General features: G+C 43.1%; 1 protein-coding gene across 2 annotated transcripts; it reads left to right on the top strand.

Annotated features, from left to right (window-relative positions):
* Nucleotides 1–3,245: 3,245 nt before the first annotated feature.
* On the top strand, nucleotides 3,246–22,174 carry CASS4 (Cas scaffold protein family member 4). 2 transcript variants are annotated; one of them, XM_074157430.1, is made up of 7 exons: nucleotides 3,246–3,257; nucleotides 12,067–12,495; nucleotides 15,293–15,397; nucleotides 16,456–16,605; nucleotides 18,382–19,719; nucleotides 20,508–20,567; nucleotides 21,277–22,168. In XM_074157430.1, exons 1-7 carry the CDS (start codon nucleotides 3,246–3,248, stop codon nucleotides 21,688–21,690), a joined length of 2,508 nt encoding a protein of 835 aa, XP_074013531.1. In that variant the 3' UTR covers nucleotides 21,691–22,168. The 2 variants fall into 2 exon arrangements, with proteins under 2 accessions (XP_074013531.1, XP_074013532.1); XM_074157431.1 differs by lacking the exon at nucleotides 20,508–20,567 and having other exon boundaries at nucleotides 21,277–22,174.
* The last annotated feature ends 1,240 nt before the right edge of the window (nucleotides 22,175–23,414 follow it).

The following is a 23,414-nucleotide window of genomic DNA, read 5'->3' as shown; positions in this document are numbered from 1 at the left end:
TAGACATTAGAGACACGGGTGTATTGTCAGGGACTTTCTGTGACAGTCCAGGTGACCTGTTGGGTGACAGATAATTTCCCTACGTTACACACAAAACAGAATGAATTTTGAAGTGCTATATTTATTTCTTTTGAAAGACTGGAACTAGTTTATAAGGTTTTTTACATTTATTTGTATATTTGTATTGCATCTAGTATAATTTTATATGCATGCATAGATAAAATACCCTGCTGCAGCTGTAAGGGTTAGAGAATGCTGAAGTCTTGATCGAAGTCAGCGCCTTGATTGTCCTACTCTCTGCAAGTCTAATAAGCAACGTAATGGAATTATTATTTTCATCCTGTTTCATCAATGTTTACCGTAAATAAACTGCCTCCTGGAAATTTGATATAACGTAGTGGGGGAACAAAGCTGAGTACTAGCTTCATGAGTCATTTTTTTGCACTCAAAATTTTCCGTTTTGAGGAAATGATAAGAGGACTAATTTTTACGTTTTAAAAAATTGATGCAGGACACTTCATTTCTACACAGAGAAGAGTTTCTATTTCTAGAATGATCTAGGTATGACCTTTTCAGTTTTCTTAAGTGGATTGCCAATGGCTAAAGAAATGTAATGGTAGCATGTTGGTTTCCTGTTCTGCTGTGAGATCTTTAGACACAGCCATGGCACACCCCGTCAAATTCAGCTGAAATAACAATTGAAAAAGTCAAATTTCTTTCTGCAGTACCATTTTTGAACTGTTTATAAGGTTCATACTACCCTAGGAATACTGTTTATTGTAATATTTGTATGTTATACTTAATATGAAAATAGTATGGATGTGTTTTTTCTACTACCTGGACTTCTTGAAAGCACCGTGTGCCAACCATGAGTAGCTTTACCGTGACAGGTAACGCTTCGCAATTACCGCTGTGCCCCAGCTATTCCACCTTCACCAGGAAAACTGTTTCTGAAAACGAACCCAGCGTATGAGCACAGCCAGAGAACTGATGTTACTTCTTTCTTGTTGCATACACACCTGCCACAGGGTCTGCACAGGAAACATTGCACCTCTTGGTGCAATTTAAAACACAGTTAGCGTGACGGGTTGCGCTTGGGAAACAGTTCTCGCGCTGTTTGACAACATTTGCTGTGCTGTTGCCAAAGGAAAAGAGGAGCTTTTTTTAAACACACATTAAGTTGATCTGAACTTTGTCCATCCTTCCAAAACGCCCAGTTTACATATTCCCATCTCGTCCACAAACACCTGCATGAAGGACAGTGAGATGTGCTTCTGTGAGCTCCTCTGCAGCCCGGGGGTGAGCACCTCCAGCCCCGTGGCTCTGGGATGCTGCTGCCACCCCCGGTCTCCACCTCAAACACTGTTTGGGAGCAAATACGTGCCTCAAAATAGGATTTGCCAGAGCTAATACATTGAGCAAGGAGTTACTCAAATAGCCAAGAGGAAATACTGGTGAGAATGGTGAAGTCTCCGTTTTCCCAGGCCTCAGACACTAAGTTTGGGGCTGTTCTCAGGGATGCAGTCGGGTGGAAGCAGATGCGATGCCCAGTGTTCCTCGGCAAATCTCAGAGGTAAAACTTTAGTTCTGTCATGGACAAAATGGTCTCAACCCAGAGAATTTTCATCTCATGTCAGTTATTGCCAGTTACCACAAATTTCTAATCACTGATTTGGGTGATTGAGAAAGAATAAACCATAAACAATTAAGCAAGCACTTAAGTAAACACCTTTCCTCCCCCTTCCTAGTCTCAACTTACCTTATTTTTGTGCGGGGTACACCCAGTGCACCCCAGTTCCTTCAAGGAGGTGACAGTGGCACAGGAGGTTGGGGATGGGGAAAAGGTCTCTGGATGCTGCTCTGTGATTATTGCCCAGTTTTCTCCACTCCTCCCTCCCTGTCCCAGCATGGGACACCCATGGTCTGTGGAGGGTGTCCCTGCCCCGGCATGGCAGGGGTCCCGTGTGGGATTAGTTCAAGAGAACATTTAATTGTATTTGAAAGTAGTTTTGTAGCCACAAGTTGTGGCTTTCTTACTTGTATTTCTGTGTGGTTTCAAATGCTCGTAGCACCTGAATAATTCCAGGGTAGTAAGTGACGGGCTGTTCCTTATCTTCTGTGAGGAGTGGTCAAATTAGTAAAACTGCTGGTTGTAATAGTAAAAAAAAAAAAAGAGAGAAGAGAAAAGAAAGAGAAAAGAAAACCCCTGAAGGCATTCAAATGAGCTGCTTTGTGCCAATGTGCTTTGGACAATGGTGTCGCTGCTTGTCTGCTCCCAGCCCCAGCCTTGAGGTGTAGATTTTGTTGAGAAAGCATTTTCAATTCAGCATTTTCTATTCAAGACGCATTGCTTTTCTAGTTACATGATTGTGGGTTTGGGAGTGAGTGTCTGATTTCATCTTGAAGCTACCGTGGAAAGAGGAAGGAAAAGGCTTTTGCCAGAGAAAAGGCAGCAGATAGAAAAGCACAACCAGTAAAAGTTTGCAAACCCCAAGATATTCACAAGTACAAAGCAGTAAAACCTGTGTATTTGCATAAGCATGACCTGGGCAGAGCTGTTGCTGAGCAAATAGCAACTATGGATAATTTTAAATAACACTGTTATTTAATAATATTAAAGAATTTTTTTAAATAATCAAAGAAACAAAGCCCTTCAGCTGCCATTAACGTCTAGCTTTCCTCCTCTGGTGTTCTGCCCCTGAAGAGTGTGATTATTTTGCAGTGGTTTCCCTAATTACAAATGAGATCTGTTCAGTTTTCTAGACACCTGAACATTAATATTTCAAAAGTGTATGAAACCACTTTTAAGTTCAAAAAAAACAGGAGGAAAAATGATGCTGCAAAAATGCTTTAAAATCCAATCCTGGCTTTCTGGTTCCTCCCGGCTGCCCCGGGTTTTCCTGGTAAGATGCAGTCACAAAGCAGAAAAGGCATTTCCCCGGGGGTCTCTGCAGGAGGGACATCTGTGTGTCCTGCACCAGGCCCTCATTAGCATCAGCAGCTGCAGGCCAATTGCACCCTGCAGATAATTTTGCTACGTAATTAGCTCCCTTCATCCCCAATAGCTGCTCTCCTCTGGGGCTCCCAGCAAATGCAGCAGGAGGTGGAAGGAGGCTGGGCATTTGCTCTCCAGGCTCCCAGCCAGATCCTCCAGTGCTCCTGCCTCATCTATTCAACTGGGCTGGGGGAGATTGTCAGCCTTCTCCTGAGGTGATGGAGTAACAGGGAAGCAGGTAGACGACAAAATGAAGGTCAATGTAAGTACTGGGTTACTTTATTTCTGTTGTTGGTTTAATGGCTTTGCTTGTTTCATTTGTGGTGGACGTGTATATAGCGTAAAATCTGCATCTGCCAGGAGGATCGCTCTTCAAAGCGTGCCATTGACCTTGTTTGCATGTTACTAATAGCACATGGTCTTAATTTTTTTAATACAATCCAAGTTGTTAAGCTGAAAAAAAAAATGGTTTATCAAGAACAACAGTGTGGTTAAGAAGGGTAAGGTTTTGTACTGTAGATATTAAGCAATAATATGCCTTATTAAAAAGATTACCATGAATGACCCTGGCTGGCAATTAGGATATTCCTTGCCTTCCATATTTTCTTGGAAAAAATGAGGTTAAATAATTAACATTTGAGTTATACGTGATCTCAAAAAAGATTATGGGTTTTTTACACTGATTACTAGAAAATGCGTATGGAAATATTTTAACAACTTGAGTCACTCTTTGATGAAGAAAATGTCAAGTAATTTCAACATGAGTCGTGTGAGCCTGGGAAAGTCTGTGCGCTCTAGGATAATGATTGAGCACGTCCTGCAGTGCTCTTTGCAAAGAGAACTGAAGCTTGAAAGAGGAAAGGAGTGGTAGCAGCGTTCATTTTTAGGAAATACTGCTCTGCTCTGGGAGGAGGGGGGAATAAGCGGATGGATCAAATGGATTTTTATAGTCATATGTTGATGATTTTGCCCAGATTTCCAGCACACACGGGCACCCAGCATTAGCTTGCTTTGTGCTAAGCAGGACTGATTTGGCTGTGAGGCTGCCTGGGTCTTTCAGGCTGACGTTACAGCTGATCTCTGGCAGCTGGGACTCGGGGCAGGGTCTGTGTGGTCACCCTGTGCCCTGCCTTAATGACAGGGGAAGGGGCAGAGTCCAGCTGCTGCCCGGGAATGGTGATGCAGCTGGGGATTAGGGCAGGGGAAAAACCACCCACTTCTCTTCCAAAAGAAATGTTAACGTTTCAGATAAATGAAGCTTTGTGCAAAAGGGTGGTCTTAAAAAAGAATTAACGGTTTTGGACCGATAACTGCAGTGAGAGAGCTGGAGGAAGCGGCAGCGTTTGGGAGTTGTGGTGTCGCTGATTCATTATGAATCAGAGAACACCCACCCCTGAGCCTCTGCCTCTTCATCCGCTGTCACTTCTGCCGCGTCCAGGGAATGAGCAGAAACTCCACCGCAGGTCAGATGGGATGGATGCAGGGACAGCGTCCCGTCACGCTTGTGTGCCCAGGAGGAAGAATATACAGCAGTCACTGCAAATGAAAAATTTGCTCTTTGCTCCCGATATCCCTGTCCTGGGAATTTCTTGCCTGTTCCCTGGGCAAGCAGAGGAAGGAGAGCAAGGACTCTGCTCTGACGGGTCTCTGTGAAGCAGCTATTGCTTGGGAGGCAGAAGAAGGAAACTTGTACTCGTCAGACTGTTCTATATCTTTAAATTCATGTTTAGAAATAAATGTTGTAGTAAAATATAATTAAGATACTAAAAGGTCTAGAAAAGTCAAAAAAGTAATTTGGTGCACATGGGCAAAAACTTCAGATAGCAGAAGGAAACAAAACCCAGAAATACATATATATTCAGTTTTTTAAATATGAGAAATGGCAGTTTATTTTTCCCTGGACTTGGGCATAAGAGCACACATACAAAAATGCTATGAATGGGAATGAAACCCAGATCACACTGAAAACTGTTGGATTTAACACAGCTAGAACTTGATTAACTACATTTGTAGAGAAATGGGAGTTAGGGGAAAATGAACAGAACTGGCTTGTAATTCCCACCCCTGCAGCACTGCCTAATGTGTAGCTGCACAATTTCCATCGAGGTGGTTCTGCCTGAAGTTTAGAAACCGATTGTTCTTTATTTTATCAGAAACTCACTTGACCATTCAGAATTTAAAATCTCATTATTAGCACCCAGTTCCACCCTCCAAAAATCGATTAACCCTTTGAATAGGCAATAAAACCAAGTCCTGACATCCATTGCTTGTTGAAGCTTGTACAAAAAGATCTGAAAATTCTGTATAACAAACACTTATTTTCCAAAATACACAAACAAACAATAGAGTAGAAGGACCTTCTGCAACTCACAGAAAATGTTGCACATCAAATGCAAAGCCCACAGCTTGAAGGAAGGCCCATGCAAGTAATAATGTGAGCGTTTCAGGTAAATTCTTCCTTCTTCTGTGTGTGTTGACCATGTAAATTCTCTCTACAATTAACTGAAATGGGCAAAACTTAAATTGACTCAACTTGGCCGGCCGTTTAAAAGGGACTGCTCTGGGAAGTGTGTTCCTGGCTCACCGGGCAATGGAGAATGTTTATTTCTCCAGCTTTGTTGGGAGGTGAAGAGATTAACTGGAAACAGTTCTGTAAACATGTCAGAGGGTGTCATTGATGCATGAACATAACTGTTTAGCAAACACAGCCCACTGCCTTTAGTTGTATCTTTTCCTTCTCAAATATTTAAGTCCCATTTTCCTGCAGTAAAAGTGCTTGCAGATATTTTTTTCTTTTTATGTGCAAAATGGAGCTGAGAATTATTTATCTTCATCTACAAAAACTCCCATGATAAAAGCTCTCTTTTCTTTTAGATTACTTCAATATGTTTTTTAGAAGCAAGTTTAAGACAATAGAGGAAAAATATTATTTTATTATTTGAAGTGCTGTGAAGTACTACAGCACCTACATATCACAAGAAATAATACGTAGTAGTGAATAGTATGTAGGAGTTTCCAAATGCAAACTGAGTGGGAAGAGAGGAATACAGAAATTATTTTGGCAGACTTGCAGGCAAGACGCTCAAATTATCATTTGATAATCGTGAAGGATTTTTCTAGCGTCATTTGCATCTATTTTATGAGGGTGGGTTTTTTCTGTTGCGAAGTACTATTGGGTGAGGATAAGGATTGGGACAGGAGAGGGACCAGGAGATCTTAGTACTAGTGAGGTTTCTTGCCTTAGCACAGGTATTTATTGTGTATACAGAGCGTTGGTGTCAGTCTGTGTGAGTACTCCCATTCTGAGCTTATACAATTTTATATTATAGAATTGTACAAATTTGTATAATGATCAGCTTTACTGACTTAATTAAAAATTTCCCTCTCTTCATTAATAAACATGACTTAACAGCTTTCATTCTGAAGACTCCCAAGGGCTGCTAGGTTTTGCAGTGGGACCGTTGCTGGATAAAGATACACAAACTATAAAGATATAAAAAGTCAGATTTGTAGGGAGAGTCACTATCGTAACATCTGATCTGCAACCCAGTAAAAGAGGAGACACTTCCTTCTACACAAAAGCTTTTCTTCACATCTAAGTTAACTGAGCCTGTGTTACCAGAGGTCTTGTACTGTAAATCCATTCAGTAAGGTTGGCTCAAGATACATGACTAATTTGCATTGCTCTAACGAGGTCACGGACTCTGTATGGGGGAGAATAGCGTCTCGGGAAGAGGCTGCAGAGTTTTCTAGGTCTGTGCTCTGTCATCGTCTTGTTAGAATCCGCTCAGTGAGAGAAGAGTAACAGCGCTGTCTGCCGAGGTGCTTTCTCATGGGGCGATGAACTGGCTTTTAAGATGTTCTTTGTCTTGGGAGGCTTTTTTCAGGGCTGCTGACTGGGAAGAAGCAACAAATGTCAAAGAAGGAAAAACCACTTTGATCTCATCTGTGTTGCTTTAGTACTTATTCCATGTTGGTTATTGTAAGGACACATTAACGAGATCACATAAAATAATGAAGAACTATACACAGCTGGCCCTGGATGGCATTTTGTGGATGATAGTGTTAGACAGACAGTTTCCGCTCCTCTGGTAATAAAGTAAAAATACAGATCCCATTGGCCCCAAAGCACAGTTTCCTCCTAGCTAAGCGTCCCATAAGGTCTCTGCGATCCTGGGAATGCAGAACTTGTTTATAGTTAATGGCAGGTCAGAGATGCTTCTGCTTACATGATAGAAAGGGGCTGCCACAGTGAATCTTTACATATGTCCTAGGCAGCTGGAAGTGTAGATAGGGCCTGATTTCTGACAAATAGCTCCGCATTAGATGAGCCGGAGCCTGAGCTACAAATAACCTCGCTCCGGGTAACTGGAGATAGACTTGGTAGACCTTGGCTATCTCTGCTGCTGGACCAAGCGCTCAGCTGTCATAAAGCTCCTGTAACTTTTGTCTATAAAATTGTTCCTACTGTTACTGGAATCACAAAATCCACAGCCTGAGATGAGTTCTCTTAAAAGTGTCTCAAAAATGAGATTTCTTTGGGAAGCAAATTGGAACAGATTTGGCATCCAATGGCTCCCCAGTAACTCTATTTCTTAACATGAGCAGATGGAGCCCATGGGACACTGGCGGTGGGCTGGGTGTCAGGAGGGGACAGGGCACAGATGGGAGAGTGGTGGTTCCTTGCCTGACCTTGCAGTACTTTGCTTTACTCAGCATGGCCATACCCTCCTGATGGGAATATTGTTGGGGGTTAAACTCCAGTGGAACACAGACATAACCAATCTAGCTTTCCTAACTGACCCAGGTGAGTGGCTCCAGCAGGTTCTTCTAGCACCATGGGGTTCAGTACCACTTCAAACTCCACTAGAAAATCAGCTAACCCATAGCAAGCTCTTTGCTGCTGGAGCTGCAGCGCTTCCTAGTACCAAAGCCAGCTAGTTCTATGCTTGCTTTTAAGTATATCCTATAAAATAGCTAAACACATCAGCATCTCTGATGCTAGGCATTGCTGTGGGTTTGTTCCAGTTTGTTTTACCAATATTAGACTGATTTTCAACATCTGCTTCAACATCTTGGGCTAATACTTGTTGAATCCACAGCTGGGACTCCTAAAAACTAATGAAGCTTATATGAACAGTATTGCCTACATTCCTTTGGTGATAACGCTACATAAAAGAAATGTATGTAAAAACAGGTATCCCCCACACCAGCCCGGGTGTGCTCAGGTCCTGAGAGGCTGGGTGAGCAACCAGAATGCTTGGAAAGGAAACAAGAAATAAAGGGGACTTAATAGTCCTCTAAATAGAGGAGCAAAGGAGAACAGGGCAAAATACAAAGGCAGACCTGTTTGATCTGTTGTTTTTACACCTTGTGAAAATATTCTTTCTTCTGTGTTTTGGGGGGGATTAAAATTCAGCAGAAATGAAGTTATTTCCTTCGTGTGGTGCTGCTTGCCTTGGTTTTTCAATGAATTTCTGCAACTTTCTGCCAAGCTGCGGGCACTGAAAATACGCAGAAGAGTCTGTTCAGGGAAGATGTTGGTGGGGTTTTTTTTGTTTTGTCTTAGTGGCTTGGATTTTTTTTTTTTTTGCATCCTCTTATTGCACTGCAACAAGAGGCTTTTATACATTCCTTTTATAAATTCTTTCAGAGACTAGTTCTAAGTCAAAAGGATAAGAAATCTTCATTAAAATACCTTCCTAAGTTTCTCTCATTTTTAAAAATGCACTGAAAAATGTCCCCAAGGGCTACAAGCCAGTTAGATCACTAATGCCTTTCACTGTCACCTGGAATTGTATCTGTACCAGCGGCTGGCCAGTTGTGCCAGTGATGGGCTGGTACTCCTGAAAGAAAATAACTGAATGATATTGCTGTGCACTTACACAATACTGAAACTGAGAGCAGATGGAAAAGATTTGCTTTCTAGGTCTATAATGCTGATCATCTGCCCTGAAACTAGTAATTTAATTTAGCGCTGCCTTAGGTGGAAGAACCTTTGCTTTGCTTTCTTTTCTTTCTTCTTCTTTTTCCCCTCCACTCTTTGAGAGCTCTGCTGACCTGCAGAGGTCTGACAAGCTTCTAATTCATTTGTGTTCTATAGTCTGGAGGTTGGGGCCTGTCTCCATCACTTCTCTATTTAAGGTCTTTAACTTTTTGGTTCCAGCCCTACAATTGGGATATGAGATGATCTATAAACAGATTTGTTGTTCCAGCCAGGTCAGGTTTTCCATGGTGTCCTATCATATTTTTTTTAATCCCCTACTTTTTTTGAATCCACCTTTCAAAATTGGAACCACTGTGTTCTTCTCTGGATTGGTATCTTGCTGAGGTCTACTCACCCTTGGATGTTTGCACATCTTTATTGGCAAACCCAACAGAATGCGTGCTGTGCTTCAAGTGAAGAGACCACTCTGAGAAGGTTTATGACTTTCACGATGCAAGTTTAGAATTTAACTTTTCATTCCGTGGAATGCCCCCGAATATACACATCTTGAATGAAATGTTGGTCAGTTGAGCTTTGACAACCTCTCCATGGAACACCTCTGCTGTTGAATGGAGCTTTCACTGACCTGGCTGTCCTCTCATGTCACTCATTTTGCCCCAAAGCAGAGCTAGCAATGTCTATGAAAAGCAATGAGAGAATAGTTGGAATTATTTCTCCTGCTAATACCTGCTGCAGTTGCATTTTGTTGTTGCTGAAATATCACTAATGGGAAGGTACCTCCTCACGTGCATAGCTTAGGTTGTAGTCTACAGTAATTGCAGAAATTTTCACTGATGTGCACAAGCCAAATGCTGACCTAGTGAAAATCAGTATATTTACTCTAAAACAAATGAGATTTGAAGTTAGACTTGTGTAGTTTCATACACTGATTAATTAATTAGCCCAAAATAATGCGTGCTTTATGCTGTTTCCACAAAAAAGAATTAGCTAGGGAAACATCAACATTTAGAGGTTTGTTAAAACCACACTGTGAACTAAATGTTCCTCTTATTTGTATTGGTGCAGCTGGGATGGACAGTCTTGTCTAATGCACTAAACAGGGGCTCAGTTCCTGTGTTTGGGCTTCCTGGCTATGCCACCAACTTCCTGCGTGCGCCTGGATAAGGCTCTTCACATTTCAGTTGCCTGTTTGCAGAAGGGGCACAGTGTCCCTCTGTCCACCCTCTTTGGCCTGAAGAAGAGGGTCTGTCTTCAGCATGTCTGTGTAGTGCCCAGCAAGAAGGCATCAAACGTTAAGCTGGATCTAGAAGTGTTGCTGATGAATAGCAGTGAAAGTTGGCTGTTTTCCTTTTTTTGCAATTGCAACAATATTGTGTGAAGCCCAAACGTACCCCGAGCTGTGCTTTGGGCTGGGATTCCTGAAGGCCTGACTTCCAACAGGTTCAGAGCATTTGGCATTGTCCAAACAGAAAGTGGGCTCCCATGTTCAAGGCAAGAAGACTGTTTTAACCAGGCTGGGACATAAGGTAAATGGGACTGTTGTCCATCTCTGGCAGCTGCTGATGGACAAGCCCATGTATCACAAAAGGGCCATTGTTCATGGCCACCCTGACGACTGCTGCTAACAACAGGCCACTTTCATCAGCTGAGCTGACAAATTGGTTTTCTTCTGCTGCAACTTCAAGCCAGCTGTTGCTTTACAGCAAATGCTCTGGACAAAAATACAAGGCATCACGTTTCCTATTTGGGTACTATCTCTTTGGACATTACTTGCACTTTCTGATAAGAAACTAATGCTGAAACACAGCCAGTGTCCCACTGACTGGGAAGCAGTCAGTCTAATTTTAAAGCTGGAAGCAACTGGTATCTCCTACTGAAAAACACTATGTTTACAGAGCTCTCTACCCTTTGCACAAATTTCTCAGGTGAATAAAGGTACCGCTGCTACTACTTTTCATTCTTTTAACTGTTATCTTGTAATGAGTAAGCACATACACAAAATAAATACACTAAAAATAAAATGTGGTGATCTACACACTCATGATTGATTGCCAGAAAGTTATGGGCTTCAGCTGAGACAGGTAGGGCAGGCCTGTGGTGAGGAAGCTGGGAAACATGAATATTTGCCATCTGTGATCTTAGAAAAGTCACTTACTCTACTCTTCCTTGGTTTCCTGTCTAAAAAAAAAAAAAAATACAATAAGAGCACCCTATGAAGATGCTGAAAGATATACTGGAGACAGAAGTAGTCAGACACAGGTGACATCTCTGCGATGGAGAGAAACACGGGCGCAGTTTTGGGTGTGCTTACCTGAAGATAAGTTCACAAGCACACTGATCTGCCATGAAGACTTGCCAGCCAGCAGTTGTTTAGTGCCACTGTGTGCATAATCAGATTTTTCCCAGAGCTAATGTGTCCCATAAACCATCAGCCTGGAATGCTCTGAATCAGTAGGATCCAACTCTCTAGTCTGAGGTGGACGTGGACACAGACAGCTGGGGTCTGGGTCTTCAGAAGCACTGCAGCCTACCTCAGGTCTTCAGCAGTGTTTCTGCCACTGGTGTTACTAATGGGCACTTAGTAACTCCCTTGGTGTTGGTGCTACTGAGAGGTCTGTCTTCCCAAGGCTCTCAGAGGGGCAAAAAAAATTAAAGGAAAATAAGCAAGGGTTTGGTTCTTTTTTTTCAGATAAGAAATAATTAGTCTTTCTCATGTGCAGCTGAAGTCCTCAGATAAATTGGGTAGCAGGTAGGGAGGCATGAGTTTTACTTTTGGATGGCAGATGCATTTTCTCTGCAGGTTCTGACAAAGAATTCACAGAATGGCAGTGGGAAAAATCACCTATTTTTCATATAGGGATGTTCATAAAGTCCAAGTAATTAACAAAGCTCTGCAAGAGCCTTGAAGGGAAAGGTGCTGAAGAAACATCGCAGTATTATTATTACCTGGAGGAATTTAAAAGATGTGCTGATGTGGTGCTGAGGGACATGATTTAGTGGTAACCTGACAGTGCCAGGGTAATGGACTTTATGATCTTAAAGGTCTCTTCCAGCCAAAATGATTTGATGATTCTATGATTCTTATTGGTGTTACAGTGCAATACCAATGTTTTTCTCTCTCCAGAATACCTTGGCGAAGGCGTTATACGACAACAAGGCAGAGTGCTCCGATGAGCTGGCTTTCCGCAAAGGTGACATCCTGACAGTTCTAGACCAAAATGTCATTGGCAGTGATGGCTGGTGGAAATGCTCCCTCCATGGCAGGCAGGGCCTGGCCCCTGCTAACCGCCTCCAGCTCCTTGCTGCCTCTCAGGCTGTCCTCCTGCCTCCTTCCACCCGGAGTGACTCTGCAGAGTCACCAGCGGGCCAACAAAACATCTACCAGGTCCCCTCTGTCCCTAAGCCTACTGTGTCATCGTCTACCTACGAGAAGATGGAGGGGTGGGTTAAATCTCCAGCCAGGGTCTCTACCCTGCCTGCCCAAGGAATCTACCAGGTACCAGCCTTGGCTGCGCAGCTGCTCAGTGAAAGGACCAAAAGTTCAACAAGCCAGGTAAGAATATAAAAATAACAAATGTTATTAAAACAATCGCTGGGAGCAGGAAAATAATAAAGGCTGTTGGCCTGAGCATTTCACTGGAATTTGCAGCAAACCATTCAAATAAATGATGTTTAGGAAACTCTCATCAATTCTACTACAGTTTATAGCATACGTGAGAAATGCTGCTCTGGGCAACAGATGAGAGACTCTATATTCTGTAGTCACTCATTTTTTGACAGTTTAAAGCAGCTGTAAAATAGGGCAGGAAGTAAAGAATATACCATTTGTTTGGAAGAATCTAGAAATGATTTACAAACCTACCCCACAGTTAAAATAACAAGACACAGAACTTTCTCCTCTGATCTACAGCATGTGTCCACCCAGAGTTCTCTGGGCACACGTGGGGTCCTTGCATCCATCTGCACAGGAAGATGATTTGTAATAATAAAAAAAAAAAAAAAACACCACCCAAAAATCTCTTTGCTGTGTGATTGCTGCCTTCAGTCTAATATATAGTATTCCAGCACCTCAGCGAGCTCACAGAGATGCTGCCTCTCTCTTTTGCTACTCAATGCTGTCACTGCAATTGCACAAAGTAGCAGCACCTACTTTAGACATGCTGGAGGGCACAGGGTTTGGTTGTATGGCCTGAATCAATTCCTCTCCCAGCCTGCTTTTGCTGCTGCTGAGACAGTGACCAGGGTGTATGGGACGACAGCAGCCACCGGTCCCCTGTGTGGGAATTGCAAACCTGGTTTTCCGGGGTTTCGTTACAGCTGCCTGGCAGGAAAGTTGTGGAAACCAAGGTGCTGGTTCCTCTGTCTGGCAAATGGATGCTGGAAAACAGACAAACTCGGTGCATCTCTGGTGACTGAAACCCAATTTTCAGCGCTGCAGCTGCGCATTCAGCCTTTGTGTACAGTCACTGTAACTGCAAGCTCAAACCGAGTAATGGCTAGAAAAGACCCTTTTGCGCTTGCTGATCTGATTTCTCCACATTCCTAACCCTAAAGAAGGCATTTGGAAACTGAATGTGGGATTGATACAAATTTTCCATGTTGTGCCAGCAAATCAGAGTGAAAATACCATCTCTTATTCTCTATCTGAATGAATGGCCCAACAGAGGAGCTCCTTGGCTGTTGCTGTGTGTCTGTCATTTCATCATTTTCTTTACCTAAGCCTTGTTTACTCTAACAGAGAAAGGAAGAAAGAAAAAAGTCCTAGCCTAACCTGCTTTTATTATTTAGAATCTCAGATTTGCCTGAGCTGCCTCTTGCACAGCGTCACAGCTGTCCCTGCACCAGCTGTGCCATGGTGTACACAGATGGATGGGGAGGCTTGCGCTGAACCCCCTGTGCGAGCACAGAACGAGCCGCAGCGCTCCCCACTGCTCGGCCTGGATCCTATGGCACAACTGGCAAAGTTCCCGACATTCCCAGCTGTCCTCTGAGCAGCTGGGGAAAGCCACTGTGAGTCTTTGAGGGAGCTGATTGAAAGCAATAAAACAAAACAAGATCCCTCAGAGCCTGTGGGTTTCCACTCTATAGAAAAGATTTGTCAATTCTTTATTTGTTGCCTAATACACAGGGCACCTTCTTGCTTTACTGTGACTGAAAGTATTTTAAAATAATTCGTTCTCAAAGTGATAGTAAGGTATGATATTCAGTGAGTTTCCTTCTTGCTATGTACTGAGTAAGATCTGTCCATCTGAAAACAGACCTGGGCTAAGGATGGCTTTCTTGATACCACTTACCTTTTATCCTTTCTACTCGGGAAAGTCTCTTTTCTGCCCCTGTTTGCAAGTGAGAGGGCTCATATCACAGAGCGCTGAGGGGATTTGTGTTCACTTATCGTTCCCTTCCTTCAGACAAGAGCTAAGCGCTTTCACAAAGACAAGCAAGCAGTTGTAAAGCTGGAGTCTTGTTCCTCTGCCGTATTTCCCCAAAACTTAGTCACTACAACAATCACTTGCATGATGGAGAACGCTACCTCCGATTTTACAGAATTTATCGTAATGCAGCACTGTTTCTGTGGGTCAGTAGTTTACAATATTCCATTTATAAAGTAGCTGTCAAGAGCTAGGCTAAATGAACAAAACTACATGATTTGAGGGTTCATTTTTAAAAACGTCCTTCCCCAACACTCGTATTTTGGCACCTTAACTAATTGTCCCGCAGATCTCGTCACAGCTCTTAAAATGATGTTTTAAGCAAACAGGAGAATTAGTCTGTAATTGACTCAATGTAATTCCCAGATCAGACTTCTCTGTTTATGGAGCTGGACAGGACATCAAGGTAACTGTTTACTCCTTCCAAAGGAGACCATTTTTCATAACTACAGAATAACGTGTCTCAGCCTGTACCCTTTTGCTGCTCTCACTCCCACTGAACACGGCTTGACCTAATGGCTCTGTGAGACTGCAGAAGTAGAAATTCCCCCTCTTGCTTTTTTTAGTGGTTCTGCTTTTGGGTAGTCTAAAGATTTAAGTGATAACTGAGCTGGATTTTCTCCAAATCTTTTCTCTCCCTTTGTGTCAGTAAGGCAGATTGTCTTTGATTTGTATGTGCCAATTTTTATCTTATCTGAAATAAAGCAGAAATGCTGTCAAAGGAGAATTATGGGGAAAAACCACCATGCCTGCTTGTAAGGTCAGTCCCTGTCTATCACCATCAGTGAAAAGCTGAAAGGGTTTTAATCACTTAAGACTGGTTACTCTAATGGTGGCCTATTCAACTAATTGAGTTTTCAAAGATGCCCTGAGCTTCCTACTCCCTGCAGCTTTCTCATTACTGTTTTTCCCCTCTAAAAGCACCTGCTTACTCTCCCGAGAGCGTGCCGGGCTTCAGTCCCAAATATCAGGAGTGAAGTGTACGACGTTCCATCCACACAGCGCCGGGAGTCCTTACTCACGCAGGTGAGTCCCGCCATGGTCCCCCCATGCAGCTGTCACCCTGTAGGACCACAGAATAGATGTTAAGGTAAACGCTAGTGTTTCCCTGTTTCTGTAAAATTTTCATAAAATTTGGCAGAAACTCAAATATTTTTTTAGGGAAGTTCAGAACCTGAAGCGGTTTTCTTTTGAATTTGTTAGACATCTAGAGAAATGTGTCTTGAATTTGGTACGTTTCTAATAGACGCTTTCAGTTTTACCATCACTGAGTTCCAGGGAACAGATGAACCCTTCTCAGTGTCAGCTTCCGCCTTGGTTTGTCCATCAGGAAATGGGCTTTGTCTCCGTGACATTTGATTGGGAAGATTTCAAGATGGTTACAGAAGAGTCAGTAGTGCATGTAAAAAAAGAAACTCAATGTCACCCACACCAACCGCCTCTTGGGCAAGAAAATGCAAGGGATTAGATCATGTAACCATGACGCACTCGGGGTGAGGGCAACACTTTGATTGCATCTACCGCTGAAGTCTCTTGTTACACGATCTTGCTCTTGATACCACGCTGCCCTGGGGAGAGTGAACGTTACCACGTTTCCTCATCGTCTCACTGCAGCCTGTGCAGGTCACCAGGATGGGACAGGCACCAGGCCCCAGCACCATCCCATCACCTACCACGCAAAGGTGTGTGTGGGACTGGAGCACGTCCATGAACCCTCCCTGCGCATCTTGCCCTCCTCGGCAGCACCTGGCAGTGCAGGGTTGAGCCTGCCCTAATTCATTTGTTATCAAGTTATCCTCAAACTTCTTCGTGTTACCCACTTTGATGTCTAAGTGGGGTGATCCCTGCTCAGAGCCAAAGCCAGGCGTGTAGGTGGTGGCTGCCTGGCACCACCTAGTGCCCACCACCCTCCTGTGCAGTGCTATGGAAGGTGCTCCAGCAGCTCTCCAGCCGGTTGGGTTTGACCTATGATGTCCCAAATAGGAGCTACGCGCTACATGGCCCCAAAGCTTTTGATTCCACCAAAGTCGTCCATGGATTTTAAAAAGGATTTAAGTCAACCTGATTTTTTTCCCTTTGACCAGAGTGGTGCCACTCCGCCCACCTCACGAAAGGGCTCTCTGCCGGTCAGATCCACCGAGGGTTTCCAGGAAGAGCAGAAGCAGCTTTACAAGATCCCGTCCAGCCCAGAAAAGGCAGGAGCTGTTGTCCAGAAAGACTCACCAGTGGGCAACGTAAGTAAGAGTCGTTGGACACGAGAATAAACTCTCATGACTATGATGCTGGGCATGTGTGCTGAACCTCCCTCAAGGTGATGGCGGGGATAAGACCAGCACATCTTTAGTCTCCCTCATTTGTCCCTCACATTGAAGAGAGAAATACTACCTGGCTCCTGGGTAGCCGGGGTACCTACCAGGACCAGGGGTACCACTGTGTTCGCATTTGCTTTTTAGACTGCAGGCAACAAGATGACAGTGTGAAAAGCAAATTCAGTACCCTACATTGTTATGTCTGTTTGTAATATTTAAGCAGAAAGAAATTAACTGTCCCCATTCCATGCAGCACTCCACTGCCACCTTTTTGGGGAGCACACCTGGGTTTGGGAGGGGTCAGGCTTCCCATCCTTTCCCCTCTATTTGACAAGTGCCACCCTTGAAGAAAGGGTTGATCTGAAATTTCACAACAAAGAAATTGCCTTGATGGAAACTCTTTATTAGTTGAGTGCCAAATATTTCAGGTTCCCTGCACAGTTTGAGGAGGCAAGAGAATTTTGACACATGGCACACGTGCCCAGGGCTCAGGTGCAGCATCTCAGGGCAGACCATCCCAGCACAGGAAATCTGAGGCCTCCTGGTTTTTTGTGGATTTAAAGAGAAGTGCTGTAGGTTCACTGGAGGAGCTGGTCTTGCAGAGCCTGCTCAGCAGGGACAGTAGGACTGGTGCCACCCACAACTGGGGTGCTGGCATATCAGTAATCGCTCATTGAAGCTGGCATTCCTGACATCGCCATGGCTGTTAGCAATTGTACCGACCAGCTGCAACAGCCTGGGAGCAGATTTCCTTTCGGAGACACGGTTTATCATTGCTTCCAAAATCAAATTTTCTTAGAATTCTTTGTCCATGGGAAATTTGGAAAATTCTGGCTTTGGTCTGAAACACCCTGGTCCGGGCTTCCCTTCCCATGCACACTTTCTGCAGATGGGGAGGTCTGACCTGGCCAGTTCTTTCTAAAATTTTTTATTACATAGTGGTACCTTCAGTTGTTTCTTGTTGCCGCACACTCCTATAGCTCCCTGCACTCCCTTATGCTTGTGCTTTGTGCTTGTAAGGCATCCAGGTGCCATCTGTCCCAAAATGCCTGTTAGTATCAGTCTGGATTTTCTTACACAAGAAGTGCTCTTGCATTTGCATTTTCCAGCTTATAGACCTCAGCTGTGCATACCCATATATTTAAGGCATTGGGCAAGATCTGTATCTGCCTTAGCAAACCTATATCAAGTAAAAATTTAAACTCATTGCAGTTATTTGAGAATGGTCAGTTGTGTCTGTTGGTGATTTTTTATTGTCAGGGCATGCATATGAATGTGGGTGGGAATACTGGAAAACCAAGTGTTTTCTTACGCAGAGGCAAATAAAAGTCTTTGCTCCTTCTTTCTGTAAAACTGGGTGTTTAAAATTACCCACTAATAAACTGGTGTTTCACTTTTCTTGTAGCCATTTCAGAAAACTATGAAAGTTTCCCACTGCCAAGGAGTCAGGAAAGAGCTCACAGATTTTACTGGGTGGGGACACTGCTGTGTGATTTAATCACCTGTGCTCAAAATATTTTAACCTTCATACGTACAGCTTGTGTATTTTAGAAAGAAGATAAAATTATGATCTAGCATTTTTGTGGTGCAGTTCCACTGGCATTACTGGAATTGCATACGTTTGCATGCTCTGAGGATTCAGTTTTGTTTCTTATTTCTTGTATAAAACACTGCTTTTAAATCCCGTGTGCTCTGTTGCAGTTATATGATGTCCCTCCCAAAAGAGAAACTGATGTTTCAGAAAATGAGTCTCAGAAAAAGTTATGGGGCCACTACAATACCTTGCCAAATCCTCGAAAGTCAGAATGGATTTATGATATTCCAGTGTCACCTGAAAAAGCAGGATTAAAACAAAACCCCTCTGGCCATTCCTTGGAGAACCAGGTGCTGTATGATACACCACCCACCAGATACAAGGTGCTTACAACAAATACTGAAGCCAAAGTTATAAATCCACAATTATATGATATTCCACCAACACAACGGAAATTAACACTTCCGGATATCCATCTTTATGATGTTCCATCCTCACGGGACGTGCTCCTTCTGCCACAAAACGGTAGCTGTGATGTACCCCCAAGTCTCCTGGTGGCTCCAAAGGCTGAGAATCAGATCTCTGAAGAGAATGTTTATGATATTCCAAAAGGTTTGCCCACCGCTTTGCAGTCCAAGAAAGAGGTGGAAAAAAACAGCGATAGCTCTGGAGACCAAGCATACAGTGCTCCTCCACAGCTCTCGAGAGATGCCAAATCAGAGCAAGACAGATTATCTGTGTCAAGCGTGGACAGCAGAAGCAGCACACTCTCTACATCCTCGAAGTCTTCTGCTGAGTCTTCTTCTACATCGTCCTTGGAAGAGCCTGCCAAAGAAATTAAACTGGACCTTGATGTAGCGATAGAGACACTAACTAAATTGCAGCACGGTGTATCCAGCTCGGTTGCAAGTTTAATGATCTTTGTGAGCAGTAAATGGAGATTACAAGAGCACCTGGAGAAAAGCATCGAAGAAATTCACAGAGCAGTCGATCACATAAAAGTATCAGTGGGAGAATTCTTGGCCTTTGCTCAAGTCATAAAGGTAAATGCCTCTTACCTCACTGATAACAACCTTCAGACCAGAATTAAAAAACAACTAGAAATTCTTATGAACTCATCCCAAATCTTAACGGAAACAAGAGAAGCTCTAAACAACTGCAACTGGTCACTAGAGGCTTTGATCCTCAGGAAACCTCAGAACAACCCAGATGATCTTGATCGCTTTGTTATGGTAGCCCGCACGATTCCCGACGACATCAAGAGGTTTGTATCCATCATCATTGCCAACGGAAAGCTTCTCTTCAGGAAGAATGAAAAGGAACAAGAAATGAAGCAACCAAAAGTGCACCCAGAATACAAAATGGCAAAACAAATCATAGTGCCAAGAAGAATAGAAATAGATTCACTTCAAAGAAACGCTCCTCATAAACCCAACCAAAGTCAAGTCTCTTCTGAGAAACGACAAGAAAATGCCACTGAGGACTGCGATTACGTTCAGTTACAGGTTAGTACAACCGCATTTTACTGTCTATATTCTTGATCATTTGCAGATATTAAGCTATTAGCACTATTTTATCTTTGCACTTGTGCCAAATTCAGTTTGCACAACTTCCTATTTTCCAGACTTTATGTGAATTCAGGATTTTGTTAGAGTGCTAGATGGCACCTGTAGAATGATCAGTAATTTTAAGTAATAAAGAGAACTGGCATTTGAGAACTTACCCAGGCAGCCAGCACTAGGAACAGATTTTTAGCTTGCCTGTTTAAATTGATTTGAGAGACAGCTTTTAGCTGGGGATTAGCAATTTGTTTCTTCTCTTTCGACTAATAGTTCCTTTCTTGCCAGTACATTTTGTTTGTTTGATGTGAAGGGATAACTGTCTAACTCGAGGTGTATTGGAAAGCATGCTTTCGTAGCAAAATTTGATTTAACAAATTAAACTCTTACTGTGAATTACCAAATATATTTGTTAGAATAATTTTTGTTGTGTTGAGAATCACTCCTTAGAATTACTGAAATGCCTACTAAGAATATAACTCTCTTGGTTTCACAAAGAAATGCTGGCCTATCCTTAGAATTTAGGAATTGTTATGTTTTCTTGATACTGGTTTCAGTCTTAGATCTTCCAGGATCCGACACTTTTGCTTTTAATAAATGTACCATTGTTGTCCATAACACGAAGACTGCATAGCAAGTAGTTGTTTCCCCCTGAAATAAGAGAAGAACACATTTATATTTAAAATATTTTATGTAAACCATTTCAACTTTGCTTTCATTTTGATTTGTAACAGGCACAGAAAATCATTTCAGGTAAAGAAGTAGCAAAGAAGAGTACAGATTCAAAACCAAAGGTATTTCTGATTTTGAAAACTATTACTTATGAGGACTTGTAGTCTCCGATTTCTGTGCTTGCTAAAACTCAAAATAATTTGCATTTGGACACACATACAGATCAATTTGTTTCCTCATAGTTCATTTTCTCAGAACTGGTTCTTAGAATTACTGCTTGAAAACCCGGCAAAACATTTACTTTCCTCAAATGTAACAAACCACTCTAGTTTAAAATCATACTATTTATTTGCTTGCCTTTGTCTACCATTTGGGATAAGGCTGTGAGAGTTAGCATTTCAAAATACCTTGTCACGCACTGGTATAAGGATATACTCTCTCGTTATTGTACAGTTTTAATCATTCATAAACCTCATGAAGCCTGCTCCATTAAAGATCAAGTCAGAATGTTTTGTACTATCTGAAAGCTTGAAGTCTAGACTGTAGAAAGGGTTGATGTTTAGCTACAGCACTTTGTGTGCTATCCGTTATTAAAATCATGTTGAGTGAAGTCTGTTTAGGGAAAAAAGGCAATCGGGAGAAAATACCACTTTGAAGTCTAATACTTTATAGAAGGAGAAATGATTGTAAGAGACTCTTGGACTGGGGCAATTTGTAGAATATTAACAAAACTCCCTGTAAGTGAAGAAACATGTGAATACAGGGTAGAGAAAATAAAGAAACAGTGTGCCGCCACACTGAGTCTACTTTTTTTTTTAACATTTTTTCCAGGTTTTGCCATCTGCAAAAAAGACTGTCACGCAAAGCAAGCAGGACTCTGTGAAGAAAATCACTCTCCCCGAACACTGTAAGCTGTGTTTCAGTGCACTTCACAAGGCAATTGGTGTATTTACTAATAGTCTGAGCAACAACCAGCCACCCGAAGTCTTCATATCCCACAGCAAATTGATCATTATGGTGGGACAAAAGCTAGTGGATTCTCTCTGCCAGGAAACTCAAGAAAGAGATGCTCGAAACGACATTCTCCACAGCAGCAGCCGGTTTTGCAGCCTCTTGAAGAACCTGGCTCTCGCCACCAAAAATGCTGCAATACAATATCCAAACACAAATGCCATGAGGGAACTTCAGGATCAAACTGAGGAGCTCTCGAAGTACACACAGCAGTTTAGAGCAATGATGGAATGAAAGACACTTTGCTGATTTTACACGTTCTCTACTGTTTTTGCTCCTTTGGCACATGGCAGCCAAGGGGGACAAAAGCAACTCAATGACGCCAGCTTTCAGTCACCTCTAAGAACTCCTGCCTGGCAGCTCCCTGGGTGCTGGTGTACTTTTAGCGGATGAAGATCCACACAACAGCAGATGCAGAAGAAGATTTGTACAATTAAATCTGTATTTTCTTCTCTGTTGTTCAGATCCTACTGGAAACGTTGTCATCTTAATGGCTGGACAGGAATGTTTGCTGTGCATTAGAACAAAATAATTTTATTATCTGACTGATTTCTTATTTTTTAATTTCTATATAGGTCAGAGAAATACACTTTCCTTTTTTAATTCGGGTATGTAAAGTCTCTGCATTTTGCTGCACAATGTTCTGTAATTTATGATACCCATCATCAATTGTTTCCTGAGGACATTACTCAAAACCTGTAATTACAAGTTTTTATTTAAAAAAAAAAAAAAAAAAAAACAGCTGCAAAGCTTATTTTTGTTTTTAATATATAAATGTGATGAATGTATTACGGGACAAAATCTGGCAGGTACTATACGTAGCCTAGATGTTAATGGGAAATATTGCCAGAGGAAAACTGCCTTGGAGGAGTCCTGGCTCCTGGGAAATCTGTGGGGAGCACAGCTCAGTCATCCTCTGGCGCAGCTTGAAGCTGTTCAGAGCATTGCTCCAACTGAAACAGGATTTATTTCAGTAACTAGATAATGCAGAGGCTTTGGATAAGCCCTTACTGCAAACTGGAAAGATGATGTTATTTCTTGCTGAGGGCCCAGACCCCTCGCCCTGGCCAGGCCGCCCGGGGCTTCTGAAAGCAGCCCATCACTGCGTCCATCTGTGTAACTCATTAAATTATCCCTCAGTTTGCTGGATCTGAAATACAACCCTGATGAAGGCCCTGTAACCACCTGGGCGGATTGTCTGTATGCCCGTGTTACTTGTATTTTTCCGAATTAATTTATTTTAAAGTTTTTATCTGAAATTTCAAAGTCTGGCCTTTCTTGGCAATGCTGTACCTGTCTCTCTGCCCTGAAAACGGACAATTAGTGTTGTGAGGAGGCAGAGCTAATTTGCCCTGGGCAGCACACGCGCCCATGGCCTATCTGTGGAAAACCTAGCTCCATCGTCTTCCTCCTTTTCATTTTCACTTGGCAGCCACAGTGTTTTATACCGTTATTTAAACGTAGTCATTTGTAAATATTACTGTTCGCACAGTTCAATTTCACGTCGGCTTTGTATGTTTTGTATTAAATTTACTTTTGGAATCACCGAGTGTTTGCACCCTGCCATGGCCCCCTCCTGCCTCAGCTGCCCAGGGCAGGGTGGGCTGAGGGCCGGCGGCCCGGCCCGACCCGACCCGGGAACACCTCATTTGGCCCTAAATCCCCCAAAAAGTGGGTGTCCCGCAGGGCGTTTCCTCACAGACCGCGGGGGTAAAAGCCCGCTCCGCCGCGGCGGGGCGGGCTGAGGGCGGGTTGGGGAGCGGCGCCACCGCGAGGGGGCGCTGTGGACCCTCCTGCGCGCGGTGGCACGTTCCGCTCTCCCCTCCGGCACCCGCCCGGATGGATTCGCCCGCCCCGCCCCTCCCGCAATTTTCCTTCTAGCCCCGCCCCCAGCCGGGTGGTTGCTAGGGAACAGCCGTGACGCGCTCAGAGCACGCCGGAAGTACTTCCGTAGGGGG

This window comes from Numenius arquata, chromosome 12 (genome assembly GCF_964106895.1).
Source record: "Numenius arquata chromosome 12, bNumArq3.hap1.1, whole genome shotgun sequence".
Taxonomy (NCBI): Eukaryota; Metazoa; Chordata; class Aves; order Charadriiformes; family Scolopacidae; genus Numenius; species Numenius arquata.
Note: the sequence above shows the minus strand (reverse complement) of the source record. Positions and strands in the feature narration are given on the sequence as shown.